This window comes from Anser cygnoides, chromosome 6 (assembly GCF_040182565.1).
Source record: "Anser cygnoides isolate HZ-2024a breed goose chromosome 6, Taihu_goose_T2T_genome, whole genome shotgun sequence".
NCBI lineage: Eukaryota > Metazoa > Chordata > Aves > Anseriformes > Anatidae > Anser > Anser cygnoides.
This window is the reverse complement of record NC_089878.1, coordinates 18,546,672-18,574,121: the sequence shown is the minus strand read 5'-3', so window position 1 is coordinate 18,574,121 and position 27,450 is coordinate 18,546,672. Positions and strand designations below refer to the sequence as shown.

The 27,450-nt window shown below is 40.6% G+C and overlaps 1 protein-coding gene across 4 annotated transcripts; it reads right to left on the bottom strand.

Annotated features, from left to right (window-relative positions):
• Positions 1 to 27,450, bottom strand: NFE2L2 (NFE2 like bZIP transcription factor 2). Of its 4 annotated transcripts, none has more exons than XM_066999178.1 (5): positions 27,241 to 27,450; positions 5,614 to 5,883; positions 5,363 to 5,458; positions 4,603 to 4,782; positions 1 to 2,548 (listed from the first exon to the last, which is right to left on the bottom strand). In XM_066999178.1, exons 1-5 carry the CDS (start codon positions 27,268 to 27,270, stop codon positions 1,340 to 1,342), a joined length of 1,785 nt encoding a protein of 594 aa, XP_066855279.1. In that variant the 5' UTR covers positions 27,271 to 27,450; the 3' UTR covers positions 1 to 1,339. The 4 variants fall into 4 exon arrangements, with proteins under 4 accessions (XP_066855279.1, XP_013027035.1, XP_013027032.1 ...); XM_013171581.3 differs by lacking the exon at positions 27,241 to 27,450 and adding an exon at positions 26,990 to 27,127; XM_013171578.3 differs by lacking the exon at positions 27,241 to 27,450 and adding an exon at positions 26,757 to 26,932.

Here is a 27,450-nt window from a genome sequence, read left to right as displayed (position 1 = left end):
TTGCAGAACATCTTGGGTGTTTATTGAATATTATTGAATGAAATTATGCATAATATTTAAGATATAAAATATACTTAAGATGATACAGAGCACCTGTGGCAGAAAAACATTTCCTTTTAGACATTTCACAGAAAAGATAGATACGTTTTTAATGTTCAGATCAATGTGTATTTTAAATTAAAAATTATGCATTTTCTGTATTAAAAAAAATTCCACAATGATCAATTACAGTGAGCCCATTTGAAGGGTAAATGAATCAATGATATTTATTTGACCAATTTTTAATCTTATTTCAACCTCCACAACATTTTTTCAATTAACTGAGAACAGGTTCCAAATAGTGCAGTTGCCTCAAAGTTAGTATGTCTCTTTCCTTGACCCCAAATGTACTAGCAGTGACAAACAATGCTTGCTGATCAGATATGCACAATGTATTTCTAGAACAATTACTGAAGAGCATACAGACTTTTTTAGTTGGAAAAATGCATAATGCTGACAAGGTTTATTTCACAGATTCTAATGCCTTTGGAGGAAAGGTCTCATCATGAGCTTTTAAGTAGTGTTCAAAGAACAAAACAAATTATGTGAACTTAGCATACACTTAACTTAAATTTCACAGTCCTTCCAAACAGGAGTTAAAATTATGATGAAGCACTAACAACAATGACAATGTTGTGTGATACATCTCTGGTTATTAAGCATGTTTTCCAAGGATAAGTCTTCTTGCAGCAAATAAGTGAGAATATCTGAATCAGCAAATAATCTACTTTAGGGAAATAAATGCATACAAAGTAGAGTGGAAAAAAGTTTAATGAACTGGTAAGACAAACCAAAATCAAACACTAAGTATCAACTTTTATACTAAATTAAAATCATATTAAATATAAAGCAAATTTAAATGCATAAGAAAAAGGGGAAACACTATTGCATATTTTTTTAAAAAGTGTCAGAAGCCATACTGTTCGTCTTGCAAGAAATTATATTTAGAGGCTAAAATCATTTTTTATATATATATATCAAATCTATAACAAGAGATAGAAACAGTATATAAATATGGTATCTTTAAATATTTACACATATATGGAAACTACTCAAAGTGGTGCTAAAAGGAGGAAATGCCTGTTAAAAAAGTGAGATTACAAATTTTGCATACATACATCTGCATTACACTATTAAACTTGCATCTTCCTTAAACTTAATAATTAATTTTAGAATCATCATTGCATAGAAATTACTTGAAAAATATTACCTAATTCTGCATTCCACCTCACAGTAAAAGCTATCAGGATAATGATACAAAAATAGTAACTCAGAGAACACTAGCCAGCTGTGCTGCCCTTCAAAGTTTAGTCTCTGACTTCTTGCTTTTAGGAACAAGAAAGACATTGCCATCTCTAGTTTGCTGCAGTGAATATTCACTAGGAGAGTAAGATTTTCCATCTTCATCACGTAGCATGCTGAAAACCTCAAGGTATAAGGTGGTTAGTTGCTTTTTCATTTGACGAAGGCTTTTGTCATTCTCTCCTTTTTCTTTAAGCAGTTTCTCTCTCTCATCTTTTAGGTTACTCAAATCTTGCTCCAGTTCCACTATATTTTCCAGTTTTCTTTTACGGCAATTTTGAGCAGCCACTTTATTCTTGCCTCTCCTGCGTATATCCCGAATAAGAGCAAGCTGGGCTTCACTGAACTGCTCCTTAGACATCATTTCATTGAAGTCATCAACAGGGAGATTGATAATTTTTTCTACAGGAAAAGGGATCTGCAGAGCTTTTGCTCTTTGCTCATCTCTTGTGAGATGAGCTTCAAGGCGGCCTGAAGGCTTATCTTTTGTGAACGGAGCTTTGGGGTGGCCTGGACCAGCAGGAGGGTCTTTCTTTGGTGTGTTTGTACATTGCAAGCTAGGTGGTTGAGTGCTTGGCTCCACGGAAGAAAATACTTGATCGTGGAATTGCAGTGGGTACACACTAGCATTGCTCTGTGGCACGCTTCCAGGAGAACTATCCACATCTTCCATTTCAGAATCACTACAACTGAAAGTTTTATCTCCACAGGCAGATGATTCAACAGAGTGTTCAGGTGATGCTACACTAGAATTTGCATTCAGTGAAATACCAGAGTCAGAATCGTTGCATTCTGGTACAGTTCCTGAGTGTTCATCATTAAAAGCTCTCCACAGTGAGAAATCAGAAAGATCAATAGGTTCACTTAAAATTTCTGCAAGTGATTGACTGATAGTGTTTGTCGTTGCTATGTCACTGTCTCCCTTTGAATAAATAAAGGTGGTATAGAAATCCTCACAAAAATCAGGGCTTGAGGTGGATGTGTTATTTAAAGAGTTCACCGTCAGCTGGCTGCTGTCTTCTGGTTGCAAAATGCTGGGAAAAGGGCTCTCAACAGTCTCCAGGAAATCTGGACCACAGTTAACATCTTTTCTCATGATGGGTAATGAGTTGTAGTAATTATAGCCATTGTGCATCTCTGTTGGCTTGGTTTCAGGGCTTGTGATTGTGCTTACCTCAGCCAGGTTATCATTTTCAATGTTAAGACACTACATGGGAAATGTAAGAGAGGAATTGAGCAACACATCACCAATTGATGAGAAGATCTTTTTATAGAATCCACAACCATTAAATATTTTAGCCATCGACATGCACACGGGGTACTGTAACACTGCTGTAACCTAGATGACTAGAACATACTTGTACTGTGGGGAGATAATCTAGGAAGAATAGATACCTAAGCAGAGTATGAATCAACTTATTCTGGACAACACTATTTAGAATAAAACATCAGAACCTCTCAAATTCCTAACAAGATGCTGAAGAAGATATCCATCCCAACACACTCTGCTATATGGAAACTGCACAGAGCCCTCTTGTCATGGCAAGATGCTAGCGGGGATTGTGGGTCTGTCAGGTCTGAACTTCTCACAAGCACCACTGCTAGTAATGGCCTCAGTAAAGCAAATGTAAAATAACTGAATGAGACTTACTCAGCATTCATAGCAAAGTATTTTTAGCAATCTTTAACTTAATTTTATGTGATGACCCCTTTTTCTTGAAAGACAAGATTCTTTTAGGATTTACTGAATGAAGCAGCTGTTCAGTGCAGAGAAATGTCATTCTCCATGAAGTAAAAAAAGCATGAAACCTTACAAACATTAGCTCACCCCACATACTCTTAGTTAAGCTGGCTAACATCTATGCGAGTGTCTAAGGCTGTTATATTGACAGGCTTTCACTGGCTACAAGACCAATGTTCTTTCCAACAGCGTGGCAGTTTCTTAACTGAAGCTGAAGTGAGTGCGCCTGCTGTCCCCAAAGAATTGGGCAACTACCAAATGTTTCTGTTTCTTTTAAGAAGAGACCACACGCTGACTATTTAACCAGAGATCATACAAGGCTTAGGCTAAGGTTTTGAATGAGAGCTTTTTTTCCCTTCAAACACAGCTCGTAAAGGCAACACCCTCAATTTAATTATCTTACTTTCAGAAGATTATTCAAGTACTATTCAGAATTAATACAACAGACAATTTTGGTTTGGTTTGTTACAATATTTTCAGCTGCCTCTTCAGAGCCAGTCCCTTCTTGTAACTTATCTGGGGCTTTTAAGCCCACCACAGATTAGAAAACTAGGAAATTTCTGAAATATATGAAAAGACTAAAGGGAAAAGGTAGGATGGCAGGAAGGATGCAGTTCCTGCAATCATTTTTTTTCCCTCTAAATTTAAATATGATTTGGGTTCACAGGCATTCCACCAAGCATTCACCTCATGATAACAGCATAACATAGGGCAACATCAAGCCAAAGCATGGTAATATTCTACAATAATATGCATGAAAATAAATTTGCTCAACTTTATAGTCAAATCTAAGTAAAACAGAAATAGAAAATACTGAAAAAAAATCAGACTAGATGCCCTCTGTAATGTACAATTTAGTAATATGTCAGTGATTTTTTAGCTGTCTATTGTTCCTCTGAAATATTCAGTTCCTGTACATTATATATAGTTTTTATATTATATAGCTTATTATATTTAGCATTATATATAGCTATTGCTTACATGTGTTAAGAGTCGGGTATAATTATATATCTAACTATATGTTCTATTATCTTCACAAAACCTTTTCCTTAGATAAAGGTTGTGTAAATCATTTATGGTTACTTTTGCACTCAATCTACTTAAACACTGAGAAAAAAAATACATCTACACTAATGCTTGCAGAAACAATTCACGTTCTATAATTCAGAAATGTTCCTTTTTAAGCAGCTGAAATTTCAATTATGATTGTGCTATAACATGTTGCATATAGATGCAAACAAGGGTTTGTCAAACATGGGGAAGTTCTGACTGGGAAGATATATTGTGTTTTATTAAGGCCTTCTGATGAAAAACTATTTCCTTCCCCCTATAAATTCTTCAATTTATTTTTTAAAATTAAAGCTCATATTCAGTTACAGACATCCTACAAGTATAGGGTGCAACAAGTTAGCCATAATCACCACCGCTTAAGATGCTATTATACTGTATTATCTGACATACCATACTCTATTGGAATACCCTGCTATTTTTTTCAGATGCTTATCATACTAAACCTTTACCTGTAACTCTGGAAGGGACAATAATTCTTCCCAGACTTCCTCTATGTTCTGCATATTCTCCGCATCAGTAAGTGGAACTATACCAGGTGATTCAGGTGACTGAGTTTGATTAGAGGAAATAAACTCTGGGTCAGTATCAATCTGAGCAGGAACCATTGACTGAAATGCAGCTGAAGAAGCCTAGAGCATTGAACAAACACACACACATTTAGAATTTCCCAAAACAAAAATCTGGTTTTGCTGTTCTACCATTTCGGCAGAACAGACAGGTGTTTCTTAACAAAAGCATTTATTGTAAATAATGGTATAGTATAAAAGTATTCCTGTGAAAGGAGTTTTCATATTAAAGACAGAAACAGGAAAAAAGTACAAACTGACTAATGAAGGACTTAATTTTACACATCAAATAGTCTGTGTCAGTACATCAAAATAAAGCAACCCAAATACACTAACTTCAGAGCGCTGAACTAAGCTCGCTGCAACAAACTGCAAAACTGCTATTGTTATTTGCAGTAACTGGCGTGACTGCCATCAGCTGGTGCTATACACTGAATCCTGGCAGTAGGACTCAGTGAGCACAAGAGCACCATGCCACCCATGCCTGATACAGCCCTAGTTTAAGCCTACTGCACTGCTTTATTCTAGTTGGGAGTTGGCTTGGGGACAAAACAACTATCACAATTTAATATTACAGTGAAGACAAAATGTGAGACTGATCCCCTGGAAGACCACCCACGAAACCACTGTACTGAGCATTTACCTCATTGTCATCTATAAACGGGAATGCTTCTGCCAAGAGCTGCATGCAGTCATCAAAGGACAAGGCCTCTGCTTCTGGTTTTGAAGTATGCGTGCTCTAAATAGGAAAGTTATGAAAAAATGTCACTATCTTTGAATAACTGAAGAATCTTCCATTACACCAACGAATGCAAATTCATTTTAGGTAACCATTACGTCTTCCTGTGGATGGAAAGAGATTGAAACACACTCACAAACACAATTAGAGTTTACCTGTGAAAAAGTGATTGGTGGCTCAGTGTTTTCTGACTGAACGCGCTGAGCTGGCTGAACTGGAACAAATTCACCTGTCTCCTCGTCTAACTCCAGCTGAGCCAGCAAGGCTTTCTCCTGCTCCTTCTGGAGCTGCTCTTCTCTTTCCTTTTCAAGTTTCTTCTGTTTCTCGAGTTCATACTCCTTCTGTCGTTGACTAAAATCAAAAACTTCACGCCTTGCCCCAAGGTCTATATCTTGCCTCCAAAGGATGTCAATCAAGTTCATGTCCTGTAATAGAAATGCTTTTTTGAAGCAAGCCTCCTCCCCAGAAGAACTTGTTTAGAACAATAAGAAAGCTTTTAAACTCTGTATTAAACATGTAGACTCATGTATCCGAGATTTATTCTCTTAATCCTACAAAATTATCCAAATAAGAGATGTCTCTATACGACCTTAAGCGTGTGAACTGATGATGGTTTGGTTGCGGTGGCCCCCACGCAGGCTCACGGAAACTAAGCAATTTGTTACAACTGGTAAAGTGATACACAAACTAGCCAGAGGATAAATACATTCTTCTTTAATACATTATCTTATAGGAAACATGAAACTATAGAATGAATTACGTCACATTAACAAAGTTAAAAAAGACAAAAAAATAGAAATTAAAAAGCTTGCCCGTGTAATTTTTTTTCAGCACCATCTCATGAAATTGTAAAAACTGATTAAAAACATTATAGGGGGCTGTCTGAAGTAGCTATAACCACCATACTGCAAAACACATTTTAAAATATTTATGTTTGATGCTGGTATTAAGTATTAATCTCAAAGATCAACAGAACAGGGCTACAAAGTTGGAGAATAACCTGGTTTCAAACACACTGCTTGACATAATATCACACTAAAACTAAACACTATTAATAACACTATTACTAAAGATTTGTAGTTTAAAGCTTACTCTAAATTGACATTCTAAGTGCGGTTGGTTTGGAGCTGAATATAAACTCGGTGTCAAATTTTGTTAATCAATTGGGCTCTGTCCATTTTTTTTTTTGAACTGTTTAAGAGCTCAGTATTTTTAAGAGCTGGCATTTGGACTATTCTCTTCTGCAAGGTAAAAAGAACACTCAGAAATCATCAATCTGGATGTTAGCTGATAGAAAATTTTAATACTTGGTAGCCACATTTGTCAGTTGGGTAAATGACAAGAAAATCTAGCTGGTACCTGCGACATTGATTTTTTTGGCATATTTTGTTATTCTTAAAATTACCCTTTAGCAGCAATGCACAAAAAAATGTTTTGTCTTAGGCATTCTTACCGGGTTAGTACACTACAAATAATACAGAATCATCTAGGTTGGAAAAGACCCTCATGATCATCAAGTCCGACCATGAACCTGACCTACCAAGTCCCATCACTAAACCATGTCCCTTAGTGCCACGACCACATGTCTCTTAAACACCTCCAGTGGACTCCTCCACTTCCCTTCTATGAGAAGCAGGAAAAGACCTCAGCTTTGTGTAAGCACTGCTCTGCAACAACGAAAAACATCGCTGTTATCACTGTGACTTTCATCAAAAATCCAAAACACAACAGCTACGAAGAAAATTACCTTGATTCCAGCCAAAACCATGACAGCAGCCCAGCCCATTCCAACACTTGGCCACCCTCTCCGTGAAGAAATTCTTCCTAATGTCCAATCTACACCTCCCCTGGTGACACTTGAGGCCAATTCCTTGCATCCCATCCCTTGTCATCGGAGAAGAGGGACCAACACCCTCCTTGCACATTTCGTTTGAACAGAACTTTACTGACCCAGTTAACAGTTCTATACCAACAAAAGATTTAATTTTGCCACCGTATCAAACTAAAACATTCTCTACTCTGAAGAGTATTTTCAAGTAGAGAAGCCAACTGACCTAGGTGTCACGCCATGCTGGCATCCGAAATGACCGCTTCCATACAACAGTTACAGCAAAAAGCTTTAGTGCAGGTGCACATTTGAACCAACCAAGACAGCGTTCTCTTCATTACAAATTCTGTACCATTAACACCCGTATGTACGCGTCACATGAATTATTCCATCAGTTATCAAAAATTACTTTTCTCTAAAATCAGGCAGTTATGTAGAATATCTATGAAACACAATGCAATTCTCAAATCTAAGACATATTTAACATACCTTGCTGGGAGAGACCAAAATTAATGGCCAGCCATGAAGAAGCTGAAATAATTGCAGTGGCTGCCCAAGACAATGTTTGGTCTCTCCAGATTGGCAGGGTAAAATGAACTAATTAAGTTCTGCAGTAATTGGAGATGCTGCAGTATGGTATAGCTTCATTAAGGGCCAGTAGTTTACCAGCTGCTCACTGTCTCCTTCCGCAGCAGATTCAAAACTGTTTCCTAGGCTCAGAGCATTTGCAATATGTTCTGGATAAAACTGCAGGATCTGGATTTTAGGGCTCACTTCTGAATTATTCATTTACAAGGCACCATTATGAATGTGACTCAGAAGATTTGTGCGTGTGTGTGTGTAATGCATGAGGCTGTGAATTAAAGGAGCTGTTTTTTAAAGGAGCTGTTTTTCTCCGAGTTGCAACAGACTACCGCACAAAAATAGCAGAACTGCTGTGCAGTTTCAGTTTAAATCACAAAACACACAAGCGATCAAAAAAGATGTACAGAAGGCATAGCATGTTTTCCTTAAGAAGAAAAACATGTTGCCTTAACGCAAAACCTTAAGGCACAGCTCCTAGACCCTTCAGCCATGCTACTGAATGCATTCATTAGCAAAATAAGGAGCTCTGGGGGCTGCCTTGTCTGGGGAATGAGAGCACTCCGCAGGCAGCAGTTGGACGAGCAAAATGGTGTGGCTGTACGCCGCCCCTGGAAAGCTACAGCACCGCACTCAGCATTGTCCTGGAATCGAGGGAAGGAAGCAAGCACGCTTGTGTCACTTCAGGACCCAGGGCTGTTGCCTGAGGAATGTCACAGCACTGAGCAACTTGTATCGCCGCCCTTCGAGGCCCCGTATGAAGCTCAGTATCAAACCTCTGGCAAACCTCAGAGCTTTGCTAAGCAGCACCGTGCCTGTGCCCTGCAGAAAGACGCCTGTCAGAAGTATTTTTTTATATTTTAAAAAAACGTATTTCTTCTTGTGGCACTTAGACCAAAAAGGTTTGTTTGTTTTTAATGATCACCTTATAATTGGGAACAAGTCCTGCTGTTTCCAGCTTGGAAAGTTCTACACAGATACAGCATTATTAGCCTTAAATTCTAACAACAGGGCAAGTAATCACTCTTCACATGAATGGGTTGCATGGAGGAAGTGTTCTACTGCTCAGAAAGCTAATATTTAAAATCATCAAACAGCATGTTATATAAATAAAACCTGCCATCTAACACTTATCTATAATTTCAGCCAATCATTTTAGCCCTTTTCAAGAAAAGAAAAAATTCTGGGCGCTACGCCAAAGCCCCAGGTCAAAGTTAATGGAGTCAACATTGACCAGTGATTCACTGATGAGTGACTCACCACCCCCAGCATGAGGTGATGGCAAAGAACTAAAAAAGAAATTGCAGTCTGAAGAAAATATTTTGCAATTTTGTTCCTTCAGCCTCCCACAGCCTTCCACTTCCAGTTATTTCTCAGCCTTGTTGAGAACTCACACACACACAGATGTATCCACATTATGCAGGCACCTTGTTTTAGGTTATCACTGAAGCATTTGTAGCCTTTCACCGTGAAAGCATCACAGAAGTGACCATGTATTTGATGCCCATTATTCTATTTAGTGTTTAACTAAAGCCAGTAAGAGGTGTTTTAGTTCTTGCCTGTGCAACAGCTACCCTCTGATTTTCGGATGACTCGACACAAGGTGCTAGGCTCAAGAAGATTCACAGGTTGGGAAACCCCAGCAGAGGTTTGTAGGCCAGCTCAAGTGTGTGCACGAGGAATTCTGTGGAGGATTTACCTGAACAGCAGCTGGCTACTGTACTGTGAAGCCCCGCTCACCACTTCCCTGAATATCCCACGTATTTACTGTAAAGGCGCCAGCAGCCCCTCATGTGACTTAGTCCACAAGTGCCCGTTTGTTCTTTCCTCCGTTGTGTAATTTCTTGAATTGCATCAGAGGAAGTGGTTGTTTTGGCAGGAGCCAAAGGAGGCCCGGGAACGGCCAGCCCTCCCCAGCACGAGGAGGGGGGGGTTCGGCCACACTGCTTCCCCCTGCACCACAGCTCGGCTCCTTCCCCCGAGCCCCAGGGTTCTGAGGGGAAATAAATTAGGGCATTTAATACAAATTCTGCTGCCCAATATTCCTAACCTCTGGGAGAATAACATGTTCTTAATATTTTTCCTGTGCAGATGAGCAGTGATTTTATTTCTAGTGTTTTCTTCACAATTTTGTAAACGGAAGAAGACCGCCTCTCAGCAGAGGAGGACACACTTTGCTTTCCAGTGATCCACACAAGAGGTGCCTCGTACTCGTGGTTTGCATTTTTGTTCATTTAGTGATACGCTCTTCCCACCACACGGATAGCTTAGTTTGGACTTATAAAGGCAGTTTTAATAAGATAAACATAAATGTTAAACAATTCACATTAAGCCACCATCTGGCCCCCAATGGAAATTTTCATGTTTTAGATTTACATATCAGCATTTGCCATCTGGGCAGAGTCTGTTATACATTTTATGAGAAAATCTCTGACTACATTGTAAAGTTTGACAATTAACTCTTATTGCTCCTAAGAAAACATACTTGCAGTAGGGTAAACAAAAGAAAGGGACCCTGTGTTATTTTGTGTTTTTTTCTTAGACTTACTTTTGTGGTTTAAAACAAAATGCTCATCTTTCCATTTCATGCCTGTTTGGTTTATCTGGCTGGTTTCATTTTTGTTTGGACTATAAGCCACTTACAGGTAGTCAGCAAAGCGGAAACATCCAGCGGCCCAAGTGTCAGCAGAGAAACAATCTGCTATCTCTGATAGAGCTTTCAAACTGTTCACTATCCCCTTAATACAGAGCACATCCACGGGTTTGGCACATTTACATTTTGAAGTCATGCCTTTTGCAATATAAACTGGGACAACGTTAGCAACAGCTCTCACCAGACAAAGACGTTTTTTCTTTCCCATGATCCATTAGCACCTAACTTTAAGAGAAAAAGTCACATACCAGCATGAATAAATAGAAAGAGCAATAGAATTGATGGATATTGCATCCAGCAGGGAGCTCAGAAGAATATCCCAGAAGGAGCAAGAAAACACTCCTACAGCTTATTCACAAAAAGTGCTTGGCAACATATCACCCATTTTCCATTTGCTTTCCAGAAAGGGAAAGGAACAAACGAAAAGCATGTTAAATTTTTGCTGTATTCAAAACACTGTTTAGGAAGTAAAGATCAAAGTCCAGAAATACTTCAAGAATGAAAGGGAGGGGATTAGGTAACAATGCAAGTCCAAGAGACAGAGCTGGAAGCACTCTTACCACTCAAAAAAGCAGTGGGAGCAATGGCTGAACATCTTCCTTTCACTATGCTCAAGAGGAACTGATTTTGCTGAAGTAGGTTTTAAGGATGATTTATAAATCATTTGATGTTTTCATATGATCTCCAAAATCACTATAATTACCAATTTGTTTTTCTGTATTCCAGATCTTCCAGTCTCACAATTCTTCACTGAGGTAAACTACTTAGTTAATTGCAAGTCAATTACAGAAAAAAATAAAACGGACACACAAGCCCCATGACTCAGAGAAAGCACAGAAAGCAGATAAAGTTATCCCAACACTTTCAGTTTTTACAAACAACAAGTTTTGAAAGCTAACCCAAAATTTTCAATGTCTTACAACTGGAAATATGAAGAATAGAAGTTAATTTGAGACATGAAAAAACAGCACTTAAAAATGGGGAAAAGAATGGCAGAAGCTATTTATGCTGGAGGGCAGAGGGACAATATCAATTTTAGATGTCTAGATTTAGGATTTGGAAACGTGACAGGGCAGACAGCTGCCAAAGAATGCCACATGACAGCAACCTGTGATTCGTGAATCCACAAGGTCAAGTCCCTGACCACCCTGCGGAACTGCCTGCTGTCCCACATTCTTCACCAAGACCTTTTTCCAGGCAGCGTAGGGGCAAACTGCATGCTTGGGTAGGGGCAGTCCTTCTTCTGTCCTTCATACCTGTGCCACTAGCACTACTAGTACGCCCAACACTAAACCAATACATCTCAGGCATCGCCTGCTTCAGCTTCTTGATGCCCATTTGTCTTCCTAGCCCTAATTGATCTTTGGCTGCCCTACAAAGAGTTCGCTGACCAAGAGCTATGCTCCAGAAGGCTGGCTTACCTGAAAAAAAATTACTCTAAAAGGATTGGAAAGCGACAGCTTTAAAGAACAAATGCTGTAAGAGAATTTCCATTCCATGTCTATATAAGCAAGCCCATTGAAAAATGCTGGCCATGTTTCTCGCAACATTCTTCTTCCCCAACAGAGACAGATGAAATAAGCTCAGTCCCTGAAACGTAAATGTTTGTACACAAATTTCATTTTCTTACCGAAGAAAGCTCTAGAGTGCTTTGCCAGGCCAGGAACACAAGAAGTTCTGGTATTTCATTAGCTAGAAGTGTTTAGCCTCTGTCTTCTCCTAACATACATCTCGTATTTCAGACTGTAGCTCCCACTGTACTCGAGCAAGCTCTCCTAATAAATGCCAAATCATCAGAATATACTATTATAAATTAAATCACTTGAAAAACTACTCTGCTAGATAGCCCGGCATTCTTAAGAAAGCTTCAGAGAGTGTTGTCTTGGGATTCTTCTGACACGGACCAGGAGAGGTTCAGACAGGCAGGCAGGACAATCTGCCTCCACAAGCGATACTTGGCCACTGCCCCTACACCACCCCGGGCCCTGCCACCCTCCCAACCCTTGCTCCAGAAATAACTCCTCTGAGAAGTGGATGATTTATATATTTCACCTGAAGTGCCTTCTTCCAGGAATGGTATCAACACAGGCAATGATTGTAAGACCTGGTTTTGCATACAGCTGTAAACGTGATGGCTTTCCCATATGATACATGCTATTGCAAGCAAGCTTTCCAAACCGCCAGGAACAAGACATACCTCATATATTCTCCAACAGTTGTGAAAATACAGCTAGCTTTCTTTAAGCCTAAGGAACATAAAACAAGCAAGAATGCAACTGCCATAAAGAATAGCTGTTTTAGGATGTTTATGGTCATTAATGCATAAGCCAGGCCTACCTTCATTCTAACCCCAAAAGCTGCAAACTCCTAATGCAAGCAGTAGAGCAAGACCACATGTGACAAAAATCACATCACAAAGACAGCAAAGAGAAGGAGAAGGGACATAAATAGCAGTTTACTTCAACAATAGCTTTCTTTTCTGCAAAATCCATCCAACCCCACCTCCATGCCCCTCCTTAAAACATTGAATGTGCACAGAAGGCTGCCGGCACCCCTCCACAGCCCAGGGCCGAGCAGCAGGAGGAGTGGTGGCATCCTCCTCTCCAGGCCATCTGTCTCCATGATCACAAACACATACACACATCCTTTGCCCCCCCATGCCTGGTCGGCCCTGAGGAGGCCATTTCAGGTACAACAGCTGAGGGAATTCTTCCTCAGTGCTACAGATCTCCTTGCTGGAGGCTTTGGTACTCTCTTGCATGCTCCAGAAGCATCTGTGTTTTTCTAAGTTATCTAATCAATTTTTAGAAAGTAGCTTTACATTAATTGTGTTTAATATAGAGGATGTGGTTTCCAGGGGCTGAATTATCCCACTACTGATCATTCCTCAAAATCTTAAAAATTTCAGGAAAAAAAAATAGTCCAAGCACACTCATTTCTATGGCTTGCACCATGCAGAGTCTTACTCTGATATCACTACTTATTTTGTTTGTATAATATCGGATTTTTTAAAGTTATTCTCTAGTATTCATGGCCAAATCTGTCATGCATTCATTCTATCCCCCTATTTCTGGCCTAGCCTAAAGGAAAAGGCAGAGTGAGGTCTAATGTTGTAAGCTAATGACAATGAACTTTTCTTACTAAATCTAACCGTGTCCATATTAATAAGTACTACCCTGGGTACTAAGCAAAAGCCAAAAATGGTTATGGGTGTCATCCAGATTCTTCAAACTTCATCCTAAATCTCTTGGAGTCCCAGCCTGCTTTCTGGAACATCAGTGTGTAAAGCAATGAATCTGACATGTCCTCTTTGCTCTGCTGTTTCAGTCAGATGGCTTCCATTCTTCCCTTTTCCCCTTCAGATCATAATTACATTGTGTTAATCTAAATTTCACTTTTCTGCAGTGTATTTGGCTGGCATACCAGTGTTGTTGCCTCCCTACTCAAATTGTGAACCCCTTTCAACTTAACAGAGCCATTTACTTGCAATTTCTTTACTCTTTCACCAGCAGCATTACAAAATGATTAAGTCAATAAGCACACAAAGTATGTATACAAGTTACAATCCATTGCACAAGTTGCATAATGAGGCTGGGGAAAAAAATGGGATTGTTTTATAAAAGAGTGGGTTAGGCTGTGTATTTGTTTTTACATGCTTGATCCATCAACAAAACTCTGCTCTGCTGCCCCAGCAAGTAAAATGAGTGATTCTGTTGTGGCTTAATTTCTAGCTGCTGTCTAATCACCATGTACTGCACCACGTAACCCCATTTTGAAAGACATTCAAATAGCAGCCAGCCAGAAGTCTTTTTCATTTCAGGAAAAGCTGGTCCTAATAGCTTTCCTTTTTTTCTCCCAAGTTAAAAACTTTATCGTAAAAAAATGGCAATTGCTGGATTTTCTCATTTATACAGCAAAAATATCCTTAACAGGCAAACAAATATAAAAGTAACAAATAATGTAAAAAAATAAACAGCATCTGAAAGTACTGCTGATCTTTCAACCATAGTAACAGAGAAGCCTTTGTGTCCCGATTCATTTTGTATATGGAACCTACAGTACTTGGAAAACAATTACCTGTTAAACGATTATCTTCAAGCCATCCTGCTGTTCCCAGCCAGGCATGTACTGTGAGCGGACACTGCCACAGGCTACTCAGTAGTTTATCTAGGAGAGGATTTGCTTACAATAATGGCTCAGTCATCTGGGAAACCTGACCCAGTCAAATTATAACATGCTCTTATGTCCAATGAAACTAATCAGGAAGAAAGAAAACATGGACACAAACGGAGAAAAGAACCTAATGAAACTGTAAATAACATTTATAAGGTTGTATTAACCTCAGGTTATAAACTATTAGCCACTATTTTGCTTTCACTAGAATTACATTTTTTGGAAACGTGTGTTTCAAGCCAAGCATGAGAACACAGTATCTGTTATGGGTCAAAATATTCTCAAGGATTACTTACACACTTTCTTGAGCTGTAAGTTTTCACTCCAATGCAATCTTACTGTTAGGCCCACACTTAGCTGTCATTTTGCTGATGGCTGGGCAAGTTATGGGGACAGGCACCAGATATGTTTTTACAGCTACACAACAGCCTGGATATGGAAACTGTAAGCTCTAGTGTAACAAGAAGCTTGTCTCACCAAGTTTCCCTCCAGTAATCTCACAAGCAACTTTGTCATTGTTTATGTGCCAAACTACAAGGGCAAGCAACTGGGATATCTGCACGGGTTAGAAAAGGGGGTTCACTAACTGCACTGCCAGTACACATCCACCATCCCTCCTTCAGACATCGACCCCGTAGGGCTGCATCACAAAAACTCCTCCATGCTTCCAAACCCAGCCGACAAGGAAAGAACAAGGATGCCTTCAAACTCAGAGAACTCACCACACAAACAGCTCATCAACCTAGAAGTCATGTCTTTATATATGACATGAATACGAGCCTAAGAATAAAAAGTAATAATTCAAAGGTAAACAAAAAATCAGAGATTGTTCTACATTAAAAATACTCCATTAAGAGAACATTAATGAGGCACTGTACACTTTTAAGGACTAAACAACAAGAACATTAAATGGACAGAAAGAAACCTGCCACAACTAACAGGATCCCAGTCCCCTATTTCTGAGGCAGGACTGGTCTGTCACCCTCATCCTCAGAGCAGTCTGCAGGACTAGCCTGGACACAAAGTGAGAACTTGGGCTGTTCTATCGAGACTGGTAATTCCGAAGTCAATTCACTGCTTTGGAAATTACCAAGATGTTCTCTGTGATCTCAGATGACTTGTACAACAGTACTCCCCAATGGCACCCAAGTCTGACCAGACCCACTCTCTTTATTGCCTTCCCAGTTCAAAGCTCTACATTGCCCTTGTCTTGTTGCTTCTTCCTTTTTATATTTAACATACAGTTCCAGAAAACGTGTCGATCGGTACACAGTAATGCCCAGCGTGCCCGTGCATAGCAGACAGTAATGCTCAGCACCCACATGGTTACTCTGCTGCAGAGGCGCTGAGCTGCACTGTGCTCCATACACGGCACCCCACATCTGGCAGTGCTTCAATGCCTGCCTCCCACTGAACTCTGTGGGGCACGGGTACAAAACACCTTTGTGGGTCAGAGCCTTGCAACTGATGTGCACTCTTCACATCCATCATCTGTGCTGATAGTGAATGCTGGGAATTTAGCGTCAGTGCATACTGTGCATAGAGAAATAAATATGGCCCAACATGGCAACCACGTATTTCTGATTACCTTTAAGCATATGATGGAGGGAAAAGTTCAGCTCATTGAGCTCACTTTTTTGGGTGTTCAGATATACTTGAAAAGGCAGTTTAGTTTCTGTGAGGGAACAAAAACACAGAAAAGGCCACAATACATTGCTATGCAACTGCTCACCACTGGGAACAACAGGATCGTGACAGATTTGAGAAAGGGAGCCCAGCATGGCAAGCTTTTCTGTGGTAACACTTTACCTTTCCAACAAAGTAATTCACGGTTAAATGGTGTATTTGACACCGTGCACAACCTTCACTAATGACACACTAAAGTTTCAGTAAATAACAATATAGCTCAACTGTGTGCTGATGACCAAAAATGCATTCTCCAAGTTTACAAAACATCATAGAAATCACGATTAAATTTGCATGAAAGGAGTTAGTACAGCTTTCCCCCCCCCTTCAGCCACAGAGATACATGACAGGAACTGTTTTCCCACAGAATGAGGCAAGGATATGTTTTACTTGCTCGTTTTCTTAAGCACTGTCATTCATATCTCTCTCAACAAAAAGCAATCCTCGAAAAATCATTAATCCCTATGAAGGTTTCAGAAAACTCTTTCAACCTGAAGGTCTTACACAGTTAAACAACTAAAACAAGAAAGGCCGAGAAGGGCCACCATGCCACATGTCCCTGTGACGATTTATCATTTTTGAACACAAAGATGGCTTTTGCTTAAAAAACGTAAACACTGAGGAACTGAACAACACCGTATAATAAAGTAAAGCTATCTGTGCTGTGCAATCCACCCCTCACTTTTTAAATTCCTGTGTAGTCCTCACATTATAAACTCTGAAAGCAAAAAGAGCTAATTCATCTTCCAGGACATGAACCAGAAAAGGTAAACGGTTTTAAAACTCTTACCAAATACTATAAACACAATAATTCTTCATGCCCTCAAAGAACAACAACCACCCCCCCCCCAAACACAGCCATCGATAATTCTGTCCTTCCACCCAGACCAACATCTCACTGGCTCACAGCCCATACAGCAAGCTTTAACAGGGCTGCCTCCTTCAGCCTTCTGATCAAATAGACAGATGTACCTGAGAAACCAAGGTGGGTGCCAATCCCTGACACATTTTGCCTCACACCCTCTACCAGCAGCTACAATGACCAAAACAAGACTGTTTATCTTGAATAATAAACGTATCGATACACCTCTACCACCTATAAGCAAACATGCTCCTGATTAACAAACATTAAATATTTGGAAGGATGAAGGGCAGAGGAGATAGCTATTCAGCTTGCAAGAATATTACAGAAAATCAAGAACTTTTAAATTCAAAGCCACTCAGTGTTGCCTGTTAAACATTTATTTTTAGTTGATAACTGGGTTTGTTATCTGAAAAAAAAAAAAGAAATGATCTTTTGGACATTTATAAAGCAAAATATTTACATAATAAACGTTAACTTAGTTAAAACCTTAAGCATGTGCTGGTTGGCTGCTCTATACAAACAGTTTGGAGGGCAACACAGAGCATTTTAGATATTTTCTAGAGCTGCAAAGTTTTATCTCCCATGCCCACAAGCTGCAGCCTGATAAGGCATTCCACTGCAGCTTCTGAAAGGAGAATGTTGAACTCTGATAAAGAAGACAGGTTGCCAAGAGAATTAGGGAGAGTGCTAAACTTCCTTTTTCCTTCAGAAAAATACTACACTTTCAATTATTCTGTATCCAATGAAGTAGCATAGTAAATCTTTTATCCTGTAACAAAAGCAAATAGTTGAAAACAAACTATTTTCATATCCTTGGCTTAAGCATCCATACTATATGCGTCCTTTCCCCTCCAGCTGCATCATCACAAAAAAAAATTACTGAAGTTTAGATCAAATGCCCTTGTGAATTCTTTCACATCTCCTGTAACGTGAGCCGAAGATACCTTTTCTCTGCTCTCTGTTCCTCTACTCTGCCATCACGGTATTCCCAGTTCAGCACAGAAAGAGGCGGTGGTGAGTCAAGGCAGAGCCGTCCCAACAGCAGACCAACCCCAGAGACAATGTTCAAAGTTCTTAATTCATTCCATGTGTTCCTTCTGTTTTCCTGGCTTTGTAGAAGAAGGACCTTCTTCCTTACAGCTGGGGGTTCAAGGAGGTTTCTTACCCATTTTTGTCTCTAAGTTTCTGCATGCCAACTTCTGCAGCTGGGCTTTGGGGTAAACTACACTAACGGCATTTGAGCAAGACATGTTTTTTGTTGTAAAAGTCACTCTAACCAGCATAATAAAATGAAAAGGAGATCCTTAACAACGATCCCATTTTGATGGCAGAAGGGGTTGAGAAGAAACAGACTTACCTTGCTGCCTCTGAAGAAAGTGTTTAATCTCTAACGGCAGGGTGAAACATCCCTGCACACTGCAGGCATATCTATCAGCAGCTGAAGGGCAGCAACTGGCTGCTGTGTCAAATAGAAAATAAGTAACTGTCCTGTATATCTGCCGCCAAACCGGAGTTCTTATGCCAAGTCCCCCAGTTAAACAAAATAAGTTTATTTAGCAGCCTGTTTCTAAAATCAGCGTTTACAGGTGACTTTTTCTGGTAGAAATTACAGAAGATTTAATTGCTTTCCAGATATAATTGAAATCCATTTGTTAAGCAAAAAGGAAAAAATGCAGATCACTTGAAACAAATGAAAACATGGAATTCAAAGAAAGTGTCAGGTTTGGATCTCAAACAGTTTTCAGTCTTTGACCAAAACACTTTACTTCCTTATGCCTCAGTAAGTACTGGGAAAACCAGATTGCAGCAAACTGCCAGTTAAAAAAAAAAAGCAAGACTACAATTTTTCTACACCAGAATTAATTCAGACAATGAGACTGTTATCTTGTTAGGGTAAATCATTACTCATGAAGTCAGATATTAAGTGTTAATTCTGTCATTACTACTTGAATTTTGTAAGACCTTGTTCATCATCTCTGCCACATACACGCACAATTTATCAAAAACTCTCATCCCAAGCTTCATTTTGAATTTAAAATAATTCTATGGCTCTAATCCTAGCAGCACACCATTTTTCAGAATAATTTAAAGTACTTCAGTGATTTCTTGTATCTCCCTTAACAGTTTCATTATTTAATTAGATTCCATTCTTCAGTTTACCAGCAAAAAGAAACAGAGATGATGAGAGATATCTAGAGATGTTCACACTGGTTATCAGATGAGCAAGGATTCCCAAGTGGAATTCGTGCAGACTATATTCTTAAAGTGGCAGATTGCAAAGGATCACAAATCAAGCCGGAAAATACTCCACAGAACCACAGAAGTCCAGAGTCACAATAACTTACACTAGCTGAAGAATTAACCCAATAATCCTGTATTATATTCTAGTTCAAATAGCCAAAACAAATTACGAAGTATAGTATCAGAAGTTACTGTGCTTCGGCATACAAAGGTATGAGACACCTAAACATCCTTATCCTTAAGTATCTTAAATCATACTTGTTTCAGAAGTTTCAAGTTTTTTGTTTTGTTTTAAAAAGTATCAGCAGAACAATCTCCCAGAAATTCCACAGCTGACGCACAGACCTGCTCGAGGCCCACCTACAGCAAAAAAAAAAAAAAATAATGTACCAATAAAACTCAGCATTATAAAACAGCTTTAAGCAAACGTGCCCATGCACCTCGCATTAAATAAATCACAGACGACCGCACCAGGGCCTACAGTACACTTAATGGCTGCATTATCTGCACTGGGATGTATCTGTCACTACTTCTGCGATACTGGTGAAGACGAGCGTTAGTGTAAGAAGCTAGGGTGGGGTGCACTCACCTTGACAACATGGCCTCTGCTGCTAAGGTTCCTATGTTCTCATTCTGTTGATGAAGCTCCTGGAAATCTGTTACCCAGCTGAGCTGCATCAGCCTGCAAAGCTGCCTACCCAACCCCGCCACCCACTTTTGCCCCTCACTTTATTACCCAACTGACTGGGGAACTTGTGTCTGGTCATACAACTGCACACGATCTAACTGGAAATACCCTGTTTTAGGACAGAATTCACCCTTCTTACCCAACAGGGCACAACTCAAGGACACAATTCCTGAAGACAGAAAGAAGAAATGGCCGAGTGCCCGGGTGAAGCAGAAGCAAACACCAGCTGTGGAGCAAAGGCCGCCATTTTACGTGGGACCAGCAGACTCGCATCAGCCACGTGCTGCCTGTGAATTCGCGGCAGGGATCTTCAAACAGCCAAAGCAGTACAGGAATTGCTCCACTCTAATTATAGCAGTAAGTAGGGAGATACTAATTTTACCCCAAGGGTTCAAACAAGCAACCCTCCTGGGGATCTTTTTATCATAGCTCTTTATGGCTTCACACGGTGATGACCTGAGCAGGAAGCAAATCGAAGTCATGGCAACTTTTCATGTAACTCAGTCGTAGAAAAGTAGCTGCTTCAGTATTTAATGGGAATTAATTTCAAACACAGCAAATAGGCACACCCTTAATCACAAAACAAACTTCTCAAAGGCAGGCTATCAACCAAGCTCCTTCTGAGTCAATTTCTCAAGTATGCAAACTTTGTTTTGCAAGCGGTCTCCACAAGTGGGTTTTTTCATACTTACAAGAGACAGCATGTAATACTAATACAGCAAACAGCAATAAAACTTTGAAACTGCAAGACAGAGGTGAGGCCAAGGGAGAAAAATTTGTTATCTTTACATTTCATAGCCATACAGAAGATACTTCCTTAAAAGGTTTGAAAGCGATCATTTCAAACTGATCATACACAACTTGTTGCTAAAACACCAAACTTAAGAGAAGTTTTTCCTCTCCTCTTTTTTAATTTCACTGCTCATAATAATACTGCAGAAGTAGGACTAAAAATCTTAATACTCTGCAAAACAAGTGCAAAGTTGGGTGGTCTCAACTCCCTCACTACTGTAATAGCATCAACAACAAAGACAATTATTGAAGTGATTTAGTTTAGCTGGAAAGATAGAAGACATTAACAGTCACTTACACTGCTTTTCCAATTACTTTACTAAAAATAAACATTATTTTATATTCCTTCTTCCCAGTATAAAAACTGCAGCTAATCAGGCCAAAATCAGAAATCTAAACTAAGTTAATGAAAGACTTCAAACAGATCTGTAGTATATTAATTGCACCCGCTATTTTTCTCAAATACCATCTTGCCAATCCGTATTTGCGCTGGGGATTACCATTACACCACGGAGGAGCAGTTATACTCTGCTGGTAAAACAATGCTAACTTAACTTTAAGAGCTCTTAATACTCTTATTAGCTCCTATAAGTTTTCCAACATTTCTGTGGTCAACATACTGAAATATTTTAACTCTTTTAAACTGAATATTAAAGTAGAAATTAGCAGCCAAACACAAAGCTCATGTATAAACACAACACATCCATGCAAAAGTCAGTATCTGTTACAGAAAACTGACCAAATATTTTACGAAGAATTCAAAAGGGCTGAAGACAGAAAACAGAACATGCTTCATAACATGAAGACAAATCCTCTTCTCTGAAGGAGTCAGATACATGAAACATTTTTCTCCTTACTTGACGTTGTTATATATTTCTTGGTTATCCAAATTAATATTTAAATATATGGTGCCAGTTTTGATTCTGAGAGACTGCTTCTATTTGAAACAAGCACTGATGGGCTATGTATATCATGGTAAAACTAAATGAATATTAAAATGGCATACTCTGCTTACTCTGCTGGGAAAGGTATTTTTCTTTTTTTTTCCTTTCTAAAAGCGGTAAAGAAAAATCTTAAAATTTGTATCTAAAAACCTCCACAGCAAAGAAATCCAGGGACAGAACTACCCCTGTGCTTGCCTGAGTACTGTGCTACATGGAGTACCAGCACTGTTCTTACACCGTAGAAAAGCTCGCACACTATCCCATTAGTTAGCGAGTACTACTACTGCTTTTCCTGTACAGAAAGCAGGTACTGGGTAGGAAAGAAAAAAGTAAACAACGACTGTCTTTACTTGAATTGCAATTGCCCATGTCTCTTTCAAATAAGCCTTTCATGTTTTAACAGTTTTATACACTACAGATAATTTTGCTGGCTTCATTTCTTATTGGATGCTTTAATTGTTTACCTTCATCAACAAATATGCCATAAAGCTATTATTGTTGAGCAACCCTGAACAGGATTTCAGTTTACCACTGTATATCAGTCATCTCTGGATAACACAGCATTAAAGTCATGACTTCCAACTACTCCCACCAGACTTCTCATTGGTTTATGGAAAAAGACTTGCGCAAGTAGCAGATGAATTGTTTCCAAAACCAGTTAAACTAGATTATTACAGAAAAACAACTAAGCCGACCAATGTGTTGTATTTTCCCTTCACCGTAAGTTGAATTCCATAGCACAAAGTCCAACTTGGATATAATACCCGGTAGCAGAAAAAGCAGTTTGAAGTCAGTTCAGTTAAGTTCTCTAGGAATGTGTTGTATTAGAATAACAGGTTACTTAGGGTTGGAATGAGGTGGAAGCCAAAACAAACTCTAACTAGGTGATTAACCTGGAGACTCTGGAGGGCTTTTTGCTGGCTGGAATTCAGCCACAGCAGCAGGGGATTAATATTTAATCCATGCCAACAGGTTACTGCCTAGACTTGTTCTGCACTAACCTCAGCCAGCACAATTACTGTAAAGACATCACACTTTCACAAATTTGCCTAATTTTAGTGAATGGTTTAGTCACCTTAGAGCTTATCTTTATTAATTTCAAAGAAAAAGGGAAAGAAGCAATGTTCTAGATACAAAAACTGAACAAACTCCTCCTTTTCAATGAATGATACATCTAGTGTTATAAACACGCACGCGGTATCATCTACTCTTCTGAATTTTCTAGAAGATTTCCTTCTCCCCTGTGTAAGCTCACCCTTTTCTGGACCTGCAGTCAACTTCTTTCACCCTCCTTCAAAAAAAAAAAAATAATGCACTGCAAGCATTTTTCAATGACAAATTGTAGCAGGATTTGCTGTTTTGGGGCTTGTTTACTTTGAGGGACCAAATCTAACAAAATTTGACTACTATATGTAGGAAGAAATGATATTAACCAAGAATACAAGTTGCTTTGAATGAGAAATCAAATTAAGAAGCATTACATTTAGCTCCTTCCACTTCTAGAATAGAATCACAGAATATCCCGAGTTGGAAGGGACCCACATGGATCATCAAGTCCAACTCCTGAAGTTGGACTAGTGTTCCTCATCATCTCACAAACCCCAGCATATTCCACAAAGGTATCAGAGACTTCTTTAACAAAGTACATTCAATGCGCTATTGCTACCCTAATTTTAGTCAGGACCATAGAAGTAGCACTGCCCATAAGCCAGGCAGTATTTTGCTTTGCAAATTGAAGATACAGAGCTTGAGGAAAAAAACTAGGAGAAACCAAAACGGTATTCAAGGGCAACACCACCTATAATAATCTAACATGATTTTCACAATATCCTTGGCTTTCAGTAGTATATATAGCCTGCTGCATTCTTACTTAGGATAAATGTTGTACCATCTTTGTTTTCTCAATTAAAAAAAAGTTATGGACAGAGAGACAAAATTTATTCTTGCCCATAAATGCTGGTGAGAAACGTACACAAACCTTCCTAACCACCCACACAGTCCTATAAAAACGTCTAAAGTTCTTTAAAGCACACGAAATCATCCAGCTGCTCTCTGCTTATACTGAATGTTCTTTTTCGTTCCAGTTTGGTCTCTTCCACATATTTTTCAAGCAAACTTCCAAAGCCAAAGTCTTCTCCAACTTTGGGTTCTAACCACAAGCTTCTTCATGTCTCATTTTCTGACGCAGCTAATTCCTTGTGCTACCACCAATTTCCAATATAACTGTAAATTCTTAGCTCATTTCAAAGAGAACATGCAGAAGAGCGTCCATATGATGGACGTTTATTACAGTAACAAAAAATACCCAATTAGTTGTTCTCCTGAAAGAATTGCCATGGTCATCTCCTATTATTCTACATTCGTTTCAGCTAAACATAGTACATTGCATTACATCTACCACTAGTTTAACTGAAAAGACATTGTTTTGTGGGTTTTGCAGAAACCTTTTTTGGTGCAGCATCACACCATGGTTAAGCACATAAGAACTGACAGTGTCTGAATAAATGCATTCATAGTTAGGACAGAACTTGTGATACTCTCATCTACCTCCTCAGCCACACTTGTCTGTAATTTTAAGAATCACAGAATCATTTATGTTGGAAAAGACCTTTAAAACCATTAACTCCCACCATCCACACAACAAGTCCGCCACTAAACCATGTCCCTAAACACTACATCCACCTATCTCTTAAATACCTCCAGAGGGGTGACTCCCAGCACCTCCCTTGGCAGCCCACTCCAATGCCTAACCACCCTTTCCGTGAATATGCTGATACCCAATCTAAACCTAAACCGCCACTGGTGTAACTTGAGGCCTTTGCCTCACATCCTATCACTTGTCACCTGGGAAAAGAGGCCAACACCCTCCTCACAATCACAACCTCCTTTCAGTAGAGAGCAATGAGGTCCCCTCTCAGCCTCCTTTTCTCCAGACTAAACAGCCCCCATGCCTTCAGTTCCTTCAGAGATAACAATAAAAAATTGAGTTATTTTTCCATACTGAAATGTGTCTACAAACATAGATGGATAGTTAGATATTTCTACTGATATCTTCATCTATCAACAGATGCTTCTATTCAACTTTGTTACCAAGAAACAACAAAAAAAATCAAAGGCTTGTTGCCAGGCCTGAGCAACACACTTGTTTGTCATTGCCTGCATAATCTGTGTCATGTGGAAACGATAGGCCATTAGGGAGTCAAAAATAAACCCATTCACTTGACAGCTCAATGTAGCACATCGTAAAAACGTGGGTGTAATACCTGCTTAAAGCCCTCTAGACTGAAGAGATCACTAACTGCACTAGAGACTCTTTGGGCAGTTCTGTAGGTAGAAAAACCCTAAATATATATACTCAATTACTTGCTTACTTGGTTATGTCATGCATTTGGTGTTACTTCAGTGTAAACGCAGCTCATAGCTTCATTCTTTGTGTTTCTTTTTGCTCTGTTCTTCTCACAAGGCTCAGGACTGAATGATAACTGATGAGCTTGTTGCTCTGTCTTACAAGGTTGAAAGCAGCAGGCATAGCAATTTTGGTAAGTTCAGGTTTACTGAAGAGGGAAACTACTACTATGAGAACATAATGGTTTTGCAAACTTGGTTTGAAACATCTTGACACACGTTCCTGTGTGTTTTTTCTTAGGTGTTTTGACACCTGCATTACTAGTGTGTACTAGGCAACATCCCATTTCACCTCAGCACGTAGAGATGTGCCCTATTTACAGGAAAAGCACTACAACAAAGGAGTATTCTCCCCCAAGGGTATTGCAGGCAACAGTTGTGCTAACTCCCGCTGAGGCGTCTAGCAAAAAGTAGTGATATTACATTCTGGTTACGGAGCTAGAGAAGTCCCAGGCCTCCATGTTCACCTTCACTGCTATGACAACTGCTGCCAGGCACACGAAAGACGAAGGGCCTGCACGGTGTTTGTAGTAGTACGCACCCCTCCCAGTCAACGGCTCGCCACATCTGAAGGACTAAACACGGTGTTCCCTGTCTTTCATTCTAAGGGAACAATTTATGAGAAAATATATTTGAATTCCCCATTTAACAAACACATTTTAAGTTATAGCTAAAAGAAGTTAATCCATTTACCACCCAAAAAATACACTGCTTTTTCAGAATGGATTTGAGAGGAGAAGCCACCAGCTGTTGAGCTCAAGGAGGAAAATCGTAACAGGTGGCTCTGTAAAGAGTTTGATAAACCAGGCAAATGAGTGACAAAGTCTAGGTGTGCTGGCAGAGAAGTCCTGGTAGATGGGGCAAGGTGATACAAAAGCAGGTACATGGCAATCAGCAGCATCAAGATTTTCTCAGAAGTGAGAACAAACTTGCTGTGGCTGGATGGTATGGGCAAGAAGAAATTCATGGGGAACCCAGCCCATGAGTTTGACTTTTGCTGTTGTATATTCCCAGAAGCCACTGAGGGAAGGCGGAGGCCTGGGCTGTATCAGCTGGGGTTACAGAAACCTGCTGGCAGGTGGAACTGCTGTGGCCGAGGGCAGGCAGTGGTATTCAGTGAGCTGCATGGGGTTCACATGGCACTGTTAAGGAGATGCCACATGTAGGAACTACTCACGTTATCCTAAAAGCAGGGCAGACGGTATGCTGGAAGCACATTTGGTGTTACAAAGCACTGTGCAGCACCTACTGTACAGATATGTGCAGAAGGAACCTCAGGGCTCTCGAGTTCTAGGTTTGCAGTACTAAAGATGAAGACCACTAAAGATGAAGACACTCAAGCTGCAGTTGCTAGCACCCATCGTTAGACCAGACACTCGCTGATGGGGTCCACTGCCTGACCCCAAGCCCAAGAAGACGACCAGGGGTCACACAAGCTGACCTCTCAGCTCCATCTGCCTCCAGCGTGCCACACGGTGCCGCCCAGGCTGCAGGCCGGGGTGCAAGCCGCGGTGCCCTGGGTGCTGTCCCCGGTTGGACCAGACGATCTCACAGCTCCTTTCCGACCCCAAGGCGCCGCGAGAAGGCGCCGGGCACGCGTGGGCTCACACACACGAGGGCAGCCCCTCGGCTCCAACCGCTGCCCCCCGGCCGTGCCGCTTACGGGCTCCTTACCGGGCATCCCGGGGGGAACGGGCGGTCAGTCGGGGCCGCCCACGCAGGTCGGACGGACAGACGGACGGACGGACGGACAGACAGACCTCGGGGGGAGGGGGGGGGGCTGTAAGCTCTGGGGTCCCGCCCCCGCCGTGACTCAGCGCGGCCCGGGGCGGGGCGGTGCCATGTGCTCCGCCGCCCGCGTGACCGCCCCGCCCCGGCCCCCCCGGTACCCCCCGGTCCCCGGCGCGGCCCCGCTCCCGCCTCACCTGGGCGGCGGGCGGCCGCTCGATCTCCATCGCGCCGGGGGAACCGGCGGCGGCGCGGGCACGGGGAGAAGGAGGAGAAGGGAGCCGGTGCGGTGCGATCGCGGCTCGGCCGGCACCGCCCGCCCGATCGCTGCGGCGCCCTTCGGGGACGGGGGCGGCCCGGGCCGGGCAGGGTAGGACGGAGCCGGGCCGGGCCGAGCCGAGCCGGGG